Consider the following 14,252-nt stretch of genomic DNA (forward strand, 5'->3'; position numbering starts at 1 on the left):
GCAAGCCTCCTTAATAAACATTAATCAAAAAGACTTTTATTAAATAAGCATAATGAAACTAAAAAACTTTCTAAATAAATTTTAATGCTTTTATTCGATTTTTTTACGTTTTTGTAGTATTTCATTAAGTTTATATCAACTACAAAATTTCAAACTCAATGCTTAAAATTAAATCATTATCATAATCTGATTTTTGATTGTGATGACTATTTTATATGTTTTATTTATTGTAAAAACACAATATATTTAGTTAAATTTAATTTTAATTTATTGGAAATCATCATAATGACTGATATTATTATCGAAATAATAAATACTAATCCACATAAACAGAGAAGGTATTTTTTGTAGACATTTTAATAAAGATACTCAATCTTTTTTATGTATTAGATTTTTGATTTTTCTTTAAAGATCTGTTTGAAGTTCAGACCTAAAAATCGAATCATTGACATAAGATAGGCACTTAATATTATAAATATCAAGTAAGGGACGAAAATATAATAAGTAAGACTTTTTAAAGTATTTTGTAAATTTACTGGTTCATATTGCTGAAGTACTTCTTTAAACTCAACTTTTTGCATCGTTTGTTCTTCTCCAAAAGATGAGATGGCGTGCATTTTATTACGACAAAATTTGAGCAATAAAAAAGACTATGTTGCTGACACTAGTGATGCTCATTTGAACACTAGTAATTTAATCGAACTCCTAAATACACAGTTCTGCATGTTTTTTTTATAAATAAGCTAATTTTTCAACAGAACCTGTAGAATAAATCATATTTTATGACTGAAATTGTTTTAAAATAAGTGTAATTATCCCATTTTATTTAAAAAAATTGGATCTTATAATTTTTTAAAGAATTCTAAAGTATTAATAAGTATTGAGTCCCAAAATAAAGTTAACAAGAAAACTTTTTGTTTATCAAAAATGTTCAATTAGTTACCTAGTGTGCCAGATTTTTCTAAGATTCACTGAGCATAGCTTTTAAAACTTTGAGAATCATTGTTATACAGGGTTTTTTACAGCTATATAGTTTGCATAAAAACTATTTAAGACTCTAATCTAATCATACATACTTAGTGAATATTACATACTATAAATCTTAACAATACTCTGAACGTGTTTGTGTCAAAGTTACGTAATAATAACATTAAAATTATTTGTATTTTCTTATTATAAATTGTTATAATTTTGACCATGATACTTTTTAAACTTGTTATTTAATACTACAGTTTAGAAAAAATATTTTGTTTATTACAAAAAAGTTATCCCAAATTCAGATTGTGAAAAAAAGTTATAAACAAATTTCAAATGGATGACCACAACTTAATTCAACACTTAAATCATACCAATGTGGATCGGTTAATAGTTTGCAGAATTTTAAAACATATCAGATAAAAAAAAACATTAATAAGCTTTTCTTAAATAAGTTTTATCTTTGAATAACTTAACTCTGTTTTTTTTATATAAAAGCAATCGTTGTATGTCCTAGAAAAACTAGCATTATATAATTGTATCTTACTTCTGAAATTTCAGGTTGCGGATGAACATGATTCACGATTTTAAAGTGAAAAAGCACGAGCATGCGGTTACATTGGTAGATCAGAAAGGAATGTACAATTGCTCTGACGTGATTGGTGAAAAGAGAGGTACAGTACTAACTGATACTCCTCAAGCTCTCATTTCCATTGACTTTAAACATGAAACAAAAGTAAGTTATTAGAAAGTTGTTAATTGTAAAGTTTTTTTTAACAACGATGTCATATTATTTTAAAATTATATTCAAACATACTCATTCTACTTTTAGCTTAATTTAAGTTTTACTTGAAGAAACATTACAAGGAAACATGAAACAGCCAGTAAAGTCATTTATATTAAATAAACGTTTTTTTTTTTTTTTTTGTAATACTAAAAACAAAGTATGAAAATAAACTAGAAGTTTAATAATTATAATACTAGTCTACATAACTTTATTAAATACAAACACATCTTACTTTTGTTTTTTGTGTAGCTTAATCGTTCAAATTTGTTTTTACACGAGTAAATTTTTTAAACTAATATCATAAAAAAAACATTTTTATAAAAAAGTTGTTCTGTATAAAAGAAGTCAGGGGTGGTAGGTGAGATGAAAAAGGGGTGGGAATAAAATTAGCTACATCAAATGTTATTCTGTTTTAAAACAAAACTTAAAATTTTTAATACCTTAACTTTATTTAATATAAGCCATTTTAGTTTAAAGATAATTACTTTTATGGTAGTTTGTATTTCTCCGCATTTTGTTTAAAGGCTAAAAAAGTTATCAATTTTCAATTGTATAATAGTAAATATAAATTTAATTTTAAGTAAATTTTTGAATACTTTAAAGCACTACTAATAAAACTTTAAAAAGTTCTCAATAATATAAAATGAGAAGCTTTTGTATAAAAATGCTATCTGCCATTTGTAGTAAATTATCTCTTAAATATTGTCAATACTTACTCAACTTACAATATTCTTACAGACTAAGTTCAAACTAATAGGTACTTTATAAATAACGGTGAACATTAATAAGAAAGAAAAATTATTACAAAGCTGTGAAAAATAAAATGACAATATTAAAAATAAATTAAGTTATGACATAAAAATAGTAATCAAAGCTAAAATTATATTTATATTTAGCCAAATGACAAAACAAATATTGGGTTCGATTGGCGAAAGGTGAAAACTCGTTATGCGAGGAAACCTCACGTCGAAATGTGGGCAAGATGGCTGCTCAATAAAAGCTTGTACAAGAAGTTCAGTGTCATGCTCATATTGCTGGATGCCTTGTTTCTGACTGTTGAGCAGCAAATAACTCATAGATACGTTGAAGCACCTCAAAGCTACAAAGTTAGTATGTTTTATTAAATAGTTTTGAGCATGTTTCGACTTATAAAATGTGTTTAGATTTTTTCTGTAATCGTTTCAATGTAAACAATACGAATTTTATTTAAAAGGCACTTTTTACTTTCAAACTTTATCTTGTTTTTTTAAGACATCCTTTAAAGTTTGAACTTGGCTTACAAGATAGATAATAGAAATACTACTATATTTTTTCAGCTGAAAGTTCAAACATTAATGGCTGCGCACTTTATTTGTACTTGGTTTTTCCTAGTTGAAATTTTTATCAAACTAATCAGCGACTTTAGAAACTTTTGGTTGGAAGGTTTTGAAGTTCTCAATTTTATTCTTACGACATCATCCTGTTATGTTTTCGTTACAAGTGTATGTTTCGTTGGTTACAATAGAAAGTAATTTCTACTTAATATATTTTTAGCTCGTAAAAACTAAGTTTAAATTTTTCCAATATTTTGTTATAAGCTAATCAGTGATTCTTAGTGAGTATTTACAGCATCAGATTAATGTAGTTCTTAAAAATTTTAAACTTAAGTTTTTTCAACCTAAAGTTTGAAGTAAAAGTCAAAGTTTTTTTTATAACTTTCTGTCTTTACTTTGATAAACAATTTTAAAGTTCGCTTATTATGTTTTTCTATAAAGCTTAGGTTTGTTATTCTTTAACTAAATTTTATCAGTTAATTGGATATAGAATGCAGTACTACAACTTTTTTCAAGCTTTCCGGATCTTACGTCTTTTGAGAATTGTAAGTTAGTTTATGTTTGTTCTACAAAATAGTATACTAGGTATAACTAATTCTCTAAGTATTTATTTGAAAATTATAGATTACTCCTACATTAAACTTATCAAAAATATTTAAAGTTATTCTAAATCATTTTGGAAGGTGTAAAAAAGTTGCCTCAGTAAATTTTTTTACTAAGTTTGATAAAGTTTTTTTTACAACAAGTATTACAAGTATACATTTATAGATAAATAAACAAGAATAACGAAATGATTATTATCCAGAAAGTTCATCCCTTAAAAACAGATAACACATTTGAACGAAGCAAAAGTAATTACAAGAGCAATGGTAAAAGCAATGAGGGCTATTGTTTCAATTTTTCTTCTGCTTGCAGTTTTCATGTGGGCTTATGCAATCTTCGGGGAATTTCTGTTTGCAAAGTAAGTTACATAAGTTGGTTTAAGTTTATTAATTTTATCACATTTTTTTACAATACATTTACTGTTCTGATCAGTGTTAGAAAAGTAAAGTCGTTTATTTTTTTACATGGTTTATTTTAAACTTATAACTAGAGTTTTATAAAGAGAAGTTGTTCGTCGGTTTATGAAGAACAAAATATCATGATTCAAGCACCTTTTGTATACATAATTGTTTTGTTCTATTGAGTTTAATTGTGCCGTTTAACACACTTATCAATACATATGTAAACAAGGTATACATACGCCAACCCGGTAAGCAGAGGAATTGAGATAAGCGCTCAAAAAAGTTTTTCTTCAATCAGCTGGTCGCTCGCTACTTTATTCAAACTATTAACACTCGACAGGTGGGCTCAAACTCTGCAAGTCTGTTTACCTTCCAATATGCTTTAAATTAAGTCCATTTTTCTATCAAAAGTTTTGCTATGCGTAAGAAAAAGCTTAAAATTTTCAAAACCGCCTATATGAATAACAGGTGTTTTGATCTTAATAAGCAAACTAGAACAAAATTAAGTTATATAAAAAGTAGTTTTTCATCGATAACTACTAACAGCTCAGTTTTCGTTGATAAAAGGTTTTTAGCCGTTTAAAAACATTTGTTTAGTTTTAGGTGTTTTAATGAAGTTTAAGCTTTATTTTTATTTTTGTTAATTTACTAGACAATACTAACATGCTACACAATTAAAGGAAATTCAGACTGTTTTAAGTTCGCCATTCGAATCACTTTTAGCAACAATATATATTGTGTCTTGGGTAATAATCGGATCATTCGTACTTGTCAATCTCTTTACTGGTATAATGGTTAATAACTTTCTTGACATCAGAGGTGAGCTTAGGCTTGAAGAAAAAGAAAGAAAAATAAAATCTGAGGTATTTTAAAAACTTAAACACTAATAACTGTCATTTAAAATTTATAAACTCATACTTTGATAGTAATTTGACAAGGTTGCATTTTGAAAAATAGTTATTGACACAGTAAATTTTAAAGGAGATATCTCGCTGAGTTTTACCCAAACTTTGAACTCATGTTTACTAAAGCTAATTTTTTACTTTAGCAATTTTTACTTGCAGGTTAAAACAATAACTGAAGACTTTGAAAACCAACTAAAGAAAAGTATGTTTTGAGGTTTATTTGTTTTTTAAAGGGGTTACCTAAGTGTATTAAATAAAACTAACAAAAACGTTTTACATAAATTTTCTTTCTGGTATAAATGGATTACAGACAAAATGAATATTTGTATGTATTACTACTAATTTAATACCGGTTTTACATCGAAAAAGATCTAGTTTAACAATTTTCCCCCTTTTTAAAAACTTTAGTTTGCTAATTTAATGTTTGTTATAACTTATAATTAGTTTTGTTTTTGCTTTCTTGTACTATGCACAAAAATAGTAAACTAAGCTGCAACTAAACAAAGGTTTATAATTTCTAAATTAAATATTTTGTCAATCATTTATAGAACATACGTTAGTTATTCTCCAGATTTAAAAACCTTAACTTTAATAGCTTAAGTGTTTTTTGGGTAAATGTTTTCTTTGAATAATTGCAACTTTTTCTTATAGAGTTTTAAACTTTTTCAAACAGTGTCAGTTGAAGAAAATTATATGGGTAACGAATACGGTTTAATTAACGTTAGTTTTGGTTTCTTTTCTATAATCCAATCAATAAAACAGTTTTTTTTTTTGTTGTTTTACCTTGAACTACGATATTTAAAAAAATAACGTCTAATTACTATAACGTTGAAGTTTTTTTTTTTGTATTAATACTAGTATTAAATAAAAAAGTTTATAAAAATATGCAATCAATTCAAAACTTCTTGGTGTAAAAAACATTAGCCTTATTGATTGAAATATTCTACAAGTAGTTTTCACTTTTTTTTGGTTAGTAAGTTTATTTACTTGATAACATTAGTATATAATTCACAATGAAAAATAACTAGCATAACACAAGTACAAATTATAAAATATCTTTTTTAGCAAACTTATTATAAAACTTTTCATTTACTTTTAAATTTTTATTAAAACAGGATAGTTTTTTTTCATAAACTACACTCATTAAATTACAAGGCTTATACACTATTATGTATAAATTTAAGCTGTTAGTTAAAACTAAATTACTGGTGCTTTATAAATTGACGCACAGAGACTGTCATGCCTGTCAGTGAATTCTCAGCAGTCGTGGGTCGGCAGCGTGTTCGGAGATTCCACGGTGGCGAGTCTTGAAAACAACAATCTCATGCTTGAAAATAACGACATCATCAAAGATCAAGTACGTGTAAAAATTTTATACATGTCTTAAAACAAAAAAAAGTCTGTGTACTATTTAGACATGACAAGTTATTCAATATGTCCTGAACAAGACATTGAACTGTATTCAATCCATGGTGTATGACTCGATAACCGAAAGGTTTTTTCGTACACCAGGTACTTGAACATTTTTTTTTTCTTTTATCGTCCAACAAACAGTTAATCTAGATGCCTACTCAACTATTTAATGAACAAAATTACTACATTAATTACAAAAAAAGTAATACGTTGCAATCACTCAGCAACCGCCTCAAGAAGACGAATGGGTCTGGAGGAAGCACGAGACTTCGCACGACAACAACTGGAACACGATGGTTCAGCGGCAGCTCGATCTCAGCGAGAAGGATCCTCAGGAGTTCGCGTGGCCGGAATCCCTGCTGCTGGATTACCACTTCGCCATGATCCAGCTGCAGGAAAACCTCGAAGCGCAAAGAGAGATTGTCAAGCTGCTCAACCTGATGATACTTCAGATACTTGAATAAAATTTTGATGTTTGACAGCCATGTATTGGATAAAATTTTCTTTACTAATGGTTTTATTCATATTTTCTTTGATTTTAGTTTGTCCGTTAAAATTTTTGTAGCGCTTTTTCTACATAAAAATATTATACTCTTAAGTTTTTTAAGACTTTTAAAGAAGTAAAACTGTTTTATTTTTTTTGGTTAATATGTTAACTACTAAAAAAAACTTTTAGTCAAAAAAATACTTTTATATTTTTTATAAACATCTAATAAAAATACTAAGTAAAAATTGTTGAGAAAAATAAAACAGATCTTTAAGTACTTTCCTATTTTTTGATATTTTTAAGCTTTGTTTCTGATTTTAGTAACATGAAAACATATTCTTTGTTGTCATCGATAGTTTTAACTGAATTTATATATATTAACAGATTAAAAAAGAAATGTTTAAGTCAAACGATAAAATGTATTACAATGTATTGAAACAAAATCAACTAAACCTAGAAAAAATTAACCGGAGATTTTCAGAAAGGATAAAACTATCCTGAGTTCGTTTATAAAAAAAATCTCATGAGTAATCCTGAGTTTAACAACAAATTCAAAAATCCCAAGTTATACGGAGTCATCTGTAAATTTAAAAATACTTCAAACATCCTAGTGTGAGGCAACTCCGCTAAATTCATACAAATTAATAAACTAGTCAGTCCTTTAATGAAGGAATTAAAAAACATATCAAAACTAAAACCGAAATTTCTAAGCTGTTTTTTTTTTCAAGCTAGAATGAACAACATTTACAGTATCAGTAATCTGTTTAAGTTTTTTATTGAATTAATTTTTTTAGTACTATTTTTGACCATCTGGCATAACTGAAATATTTTCGCCATCAGTTCAGTGTTTATTATAGGGACTAACCTAACAGCATCAACAACTACTCTTAAAAAATACTCTTTTCCTGCATAAGCTATAAGTAAAATTTTATACAGTTTTGTTAACTACAAAAACACTTGTTCTTTAAGTATGAAATAAATTAAAACGTATAGTTAATTTTATTTCAGTTAATTTATGATCAAAAACAACATTTTAAAATTCAAAATAGCACAAGCAAATTTAAATAGCAGTAATTTAACTACGATATTTGTGTTATCAACTAATTTTTTTATTTAACGAAGTTTTGAAAACAAGAGTAAAAGCTAATTACATAACAAACTCTTAAAAATTAATTTGAAGTGTTGTACAATCATGCAAATATTTTAAGACTTTCGGTAAAAAATGTTTAATTAACACATATTTTAAAATTACGACAAAGAGTAAAATTACTATTTTCTTTCTATCTAAAAAACAAATAATAAAAATATCATTTATGTGTAACAACAATATTACTTATGTGTAATAGTCTAATTAATTTAAAACATAATTTTTGTAAGAACAATTAAGTTAAAATTTATTCTACATGCTGTTTTAACTTTTCATGTAAAATTCAGAGATAATTTAGAATAAAATTTATGTGTATAACTTTTCAATAAAATATAAAGTGATAAGTTTATGACTAAAGGAAACAATAAAGTATTTATTCAAACTAACTTAAAAAAAATCATTAAAGTTAACTTCAATCTAAGTCATTAGAAAAACACATCATGACAATTTAATTACACTAAAATAAACTTTAGCTAGTATAAAAAAATAGACATTTTAGAATCTATATTAAGAAAAGTTATGGTTATTAACATCTTGTTTTAGAGTTTAAACAAGTATTATTTTTTACTTTTAATATTATAACAAAAATAAGTTATAAATGATAGTACCATAGCTAATATATGTCACTAAAAACTATACACTTTAATATAGTCTTTAAAATATTTATATTTACATTTCCAATGAAATTTATTCTTAATTTCTCAACATGTATGAAGTTGTGTATGAACTAAAATCTAATCTGATTCAATAACTTCAATGCTAGGTTTTACCAAGGAAGCCTTACCAACTGAAAGGGAAATTTCCTTTTCACCTATGTTTTCTGTTTTTAACAAAAACTGATCAAAAGATAGTTTATCAAGAAGATCAACATTCATCTCTACAACATTCTCACAATCATCTACATCGTCCATATACAACTTCTTTGCTTCTTCAGGATTTTCTTTAAGAAACTGAGTTGATTTTTTGAACTCTGGAATGAACATTTCAAGCCTTTTCTTTAAGTCTTTGTTCTCAAACAACTTTATTTTAGGTTTTTTTGTTTTGAAAACTGAAAATAAAGTCTTCTTTTTTTCTTCTGATAATACAGTGCTTTTACAAACCTTTGTTGGAGGCCTCATAACTTAAAATTTTTAAAATACTGTAAAACGAAATACATTCTCAATTGTTCAATATTAAGCAAATTAAGATTATATAAAAAATACTTAAAAAAATTAAATTTATGGATTAAATTGAACTCTAAAGTCATTTTAATAAAACTTGTTAATCATTATTTATAATATAAACCCAGTGAAAAAAAAATTATTGCAGAAAAACACTTAAAATTTCAAACTAAAAATTATAACAAAATAAAAATATGTTTATTCGATTAAACTAATTTTTAAGTTTTTAATCTGTAGCGTTTAAAAGTTTATAAAAATATTAGAATAACAGTTATTAGTATTATTTCAACCATACAGTACTTAAAGCTATTAACATAACTATGTTTCAGCCTATAATTGTATTTTTGGGTAATGGGTCTAATATGCACGAAGAGATTTTTGCACGAAGACTTTTTTGCATAAAGACACTTTTGCACGAGAAGTTTCTTTTTGCTCAAAGGGTCATTTTTGCACAAGAGTAAAAAAAAATTTAACATTAAAATAAAAAAATTACTGACCAAGGGTTAGTGGTAACAATTATAGTATAAATAAAAAAGAAAATTTACAAAAAAAACTAGAGAAAATAGACTATAAAAAAAAGAAAAATATGTTACTAACCGAGGGTAAGGGGTAACAGTGATAGAAAAAAAGTATACATTTATACACCTAACAAAAATTATTAATTAAAAAAAAAGCAAGAAAATAAATACAATATAAAAAAACAAAATCAAAAAAAGAAATTACCAACAAATGGTTAGTGGTAAAAATAATAAAAAAAAATAATGAATATATAAATTAATACATTAAAATGTTTTAACTAATGTAAAAGTGTCTTTGTAAAAATTTCCATTTGTGCATATTTGACTCTTTGTGCAAAAGTGTCCCTTTATGCATATTTAAACTCCTAATCGTATTTTTGATTGCTTTACATCTAAAAGCTAGTTTGTATAAATTTTATAGTAATTCTTCATAATTGTAAACTTTCTCTGTGCCTTAATATGTACAAGCTCTTCAATCCAGAATATTATTACAATAACTTATAAAAAGCTAAAGAAAAAAAGTGATTAAATATATTCATTGATAAACTCTTTTTATTGCATATATTTTTAAGTCAGCAGAAAATATTTTAGTAAAACAAATACATATTGATTACGTAAATTACTCTACTTTAGTTGCTGCTTATAATGATATAACTTGTTTGAAATTATAAAAAAGCTATGAAAAAATTAGTAAAAAAATACTTAAGGTAACAGTTTGCCTTACTTCTCTATATATACTACTTAAAAAAACTTTTCCAACCATCACTTCCTTTTAACTATTAGCACAAATTTATATACTATTGTCTAAAATAAATTTCATTTTATCTTTGAAATGGTATATTGCTGTAGAAAAAAGTTATGTTGGTATTATATAGTTAAACAAACTTAATTATCTGTATGAGTCTAAATCTTTCCTTAGTCACTTAAACAAATTTTAAATTTAAGTATACATATTTTGTTGTATGAATTAAATCTGGTTTACAGTGTTCAATACTTTGTTGTCTAAGTAGAGTGAGATGTATTTGTCATTATTAATAGAAAACAAAAATTTTAAGTTGCTTCACACCTAAACTATTAAAACTTAAAGTGATCTCCAGAAATGAGTAGAGTGTAAAACTATATTTTGAATTTAAAAATAAATTGATTATATGACATAATAACTTATTAATCAGTTAGTTAAAACTTGAATATCACTGTAAAAATCTTAGTTATTTTTGGGGTATAATTATAAATCTTTTTTTTTAATTCTTTGTGTTTGATTAAGGCTGGGGACATATTATACAATATTTTAAAACTTAAACTAACAGATTAATAAATTATTACATCATAAAGTCAAAATTTTCATTTTAATTTCAATTTTAATTTTATAATAAACACTTTTCTGAGGATAACTTAAAGTTTTTATACTTTAGTGTGTAACAATTGCAAATGTTTTTTATTTATATTATAGTAAACATAAATTTAAGTACACATTTATATATAAAAATAATTCACACACTGATTGTTGCCATTTAGTTTAAATTAATCTTATTTATTTACTATCCGTAATATAACAAAACACTATATTGCATTATAGAATTATGAATTGACATTAAGAACCTTTAAACATATCAAATATTATACGAAGTTCCAACCAACATTTTTATAAAAAATCTAGAGTAATTTTTAAAATATTTTTTTATCATAAAAAACCCTGACTAGCTTTAGAACATTAATTTACTTTCATTTCTTTTGGTTAATATAACTATTTTTTTTACTTTTAAAGTTATTTTACAATAACAGTATTTCTTATTTTAAGATATACAATTACTAAATAATGTGCTTTGCCCAGATTTTTAATAGTTAAAAAGCCGCTGACTTAAACAACTATTCTAATTCATTTCATCTTACTTTTTATTGGTTCATATTGTTGTACTTTCTTAATAATAGTTTTCAAGATAAATTTTACCAAACAAAATTCAATCTAAAAATTTTTTGAGTAATTTTTTGAGTAATTTTTTAATAGTATTTATATTGTTTATTGAACAACAGCTCATAATAATTGGTCCTGGGACCTAAAGAAAAAACCTATTGGTTATCAAGTTGTACACCACTTGGATACACTTTAATTTCTTGTCCAGGACAATATATAATAGCTATATCAACACAATAAAACCAACTACTTTAAAAATTATTGAACTAAGTGCAGGAGCAGTAATCTAGTACAGTGGTCTTCACAGGGTGCACCTATGCTACTAGTGTGTACAAAACTCATATAGGGATACAAGGAATTTATTATGAAACTTACTTGAGACATTCTGGAGTTTTTGATGAAAATCAAAAACAAAAGTCTTAGGCATTTTTGTGGGGAGTTTTGAAGTTTGCACTAGGCATTGGCCAAATATTAGAAATTTACACTTGATGTTCTGGAGTTTCTGATCAAGGGCAAAAAAAGCCTCAGGCATATTTTTGGTAAGTTATAAGAATTTTTATTCAAGTGTATTGTGCACACATTTCAATTAATTTGATGACCACTGATCTAGTATATCAATATAATAGAATAAGGTATCATAGGCTCTTTGATTGCTTTAAGAAAGCTTAAATCTCAAAATAAAAACATAGAAAACCATCAAAAAATAATTGTGTTATAAATTTAAAATTGGTCAAGAACTAATAAAGCAAACTCTGTATTTTTTATGACTTTAAAATTTCATTCAGTACTTTTTCAGTAGAACAAAGTTACCAAGAGAAATCCAAAAAGTCTATGGAAGTATCAGATTTGATTATAATATTTCTAGTATTATTAATAAAACAATAAGATTCTTATCCAGTACTCAAACCAAGACGAAAAACCTTTTTTTTTTTATAAATATTAACTTTGCTGTATACACTTTAAATTGCTGTTGCAAAAAAAAAGGGGGTCAGACTTGTTTGGGTAAAAAATTTTTGGGTCATGGGTAGACTAGAGGAAGGTATATTTTAGTTGGCAGGCAAGATTAACAAAGAAAAATTATTAGGGACTTTGAAAATAAAAGTTTAGTGGCCATATATTGAAAAAAACTTAAGTATAAAAATCTCAAAAACACTAAATAAGTGATTTTTTCAATTGATCATATGTTTATACTAGTGAAAACTAAAAACAGATTTCAAAAAATCTTATATTCAAAAGCTCAATTCTAGTTTTTATTTTTACATATTGTTTTTAGGCTTAAAAATATTCTACAGCCAGAGACGGGGTTGCAACACTTTAAGGCAATAAAGCCTGCCGGAGTGACCAAAAACTAGTCTGTGTAACATTAAGCTAGGCTGAATCTGTCTGTAAAAAAATAAAACTTAAATTGAGCAAAAAAGTGAAAAAATTACTTTAAATATATATTCAAAAATACTAAAATGTTAACAAAAATACCTAACACTTTTTCAAAGCAAAAGTAAGTCTCTATTTACACTTTAATTATGATTTTTTATTCATTTATTTTCAAAATTTGTTTTCTAAAATCTAAAATTTTTTAAAATATTGTAAGGAATATTCCTTGAAAGCTTGAATTCAACAGCTTGATAATTATAATTGAAAACTATTTTTAGTGATGCTTTTTGTAACTTTAATTTGTGTGTACACATGTTTTTTTTTATCATTTTCAAAAAAGATTTTCAGCTAAATATGCGACATACCAGGGCAAATATAAAAAAAAGGTTTCTCTTCAGCTCTTAATGTTGACTCAATTTCAACAACTTACTTGTCATGTTTTTGAACTATATTTGTATCATTATTAAACCAACTTTAAATCGTTTTGTTGTTACAAGGTTATTTTTTAAATAAAATTGATCATGGTGACTCGATAACCGAAAGGTCATTGAGTTTGACTCATACTTTTTCGTACAACAGGCCAGGTCTTTAGAAAAAATTTTTTAAGACTTTTTTTATTTAAAAAATTTTAATAATAAAAAAAGTAATAGAAAATAGTTTTCTAGTTTTATTTTTAAAGAATCTATACTATTATATTATATTAAGTTAGTCAAAACCAGGGACGTAGCTAGCTCAAAAAAGTTACGAGTCTGCAAAAACTAAAACATCTGAAATAACACGTCCTAGCGGGAACACAGCAATTTAAACTACCTCTAATATTATTGAATTTAATCTGAAAATATGCAGTTATGTTAATACATCAAAAATTTAATGCTGAATTACGAGTGATAACTGTATACAAGGCAGTTTATTTTGCTCCACACCCCATATGACTCTTTATGTCATTCCACTTGTGTAAACCCAGAAAAAATTCATAAAAAAAAATCCCAATTTAACTCAAAAACATAAATATTGTTTTCATTCAAACACTTAAACGTATAAAATCAAACATTTGACGTAGTCAATAGTAACAACAAGTTATGCAAACTTTTGTAACATAAAATTGTATGATTTTGATTTTTGAAGCTACAGCTTCCAATAGGTTTAATTTTGCATTGTAGCTTTTTGACAAAACAAAGCTTTAACGCGCTAAATGTTACAATTTGGATGTATTTAATTCGTTCAATTTTTTACGACACTAAAAATTCTAAAGAGTACATA

At 25.5% G+C, this 14,252-nt stretch overlaps 1 protein-coding gene across 1 annotated transcript; it reads left to right on the top strand.

Annotated features, from left to right (window-relative positions):
- The first annotated feature begins 1,549 nt into the window (after positions 1-1,549).
- On the top strand, positions 1,550-6,861 carry LOC145828506 (cation channel sperm-associated protein 2-like). Its single transcript, XM_082936263.1, has 7 exons — positions 1,550-1,711; positions 2,659-2,868; positions 3,903-4,036; positions 4,309-4,438; positions 4,760-4,936; positions 6,216-6,341; positions 6,622-6,861. Exons 1-7 carry the CDS (start codon positions 1,550-1,552, stop codon positions 6,859-6,861), a joined length of 1,179 nt encoding a protein of 392 aa, XP_082792389.1.
- Positions 6,862-14,252: the final 7,391 nt, after the last annotated feature.

Source organism: Thalia democratica, chromosome 2, assembly GCF_965202585.1.
Source record: "Thalia democratica chromosome 2, ktThaDemo2.hap1.1, whole genome shotgun sequence".
NCBI classification, from domain to species: Eukaryota; Metazoa; Chordata; class Thaliacea; order Salpida; family Salpidae; genus Thalia; species Thalia democratica.

Excerpts from the sequence above, each read along its gene's own strand:
- LOC145828506 (XM_082936263.1), top strand. The coding sequence starts at position 1,550 with ATGATTCACGATTTTAAAGTGAAAAAGCACGAGCATGCGGTTACATTG. Across the intron at positions 1,712-2,658 it reads ACTTTAAACATGAAACAAAA|CCAAATGACAAAACAAATAT; the intron begins GTAAGTTATTAG and ends ATTTATATTTAG. Across the intron at positions 4,937-6,215 it reads AAAAAGAAAGAAAAATAAAA|AGACTGTCATGCCTGTCAGT; the intron begins TCTGAGGTATTT and ends ATTGACGCACAG.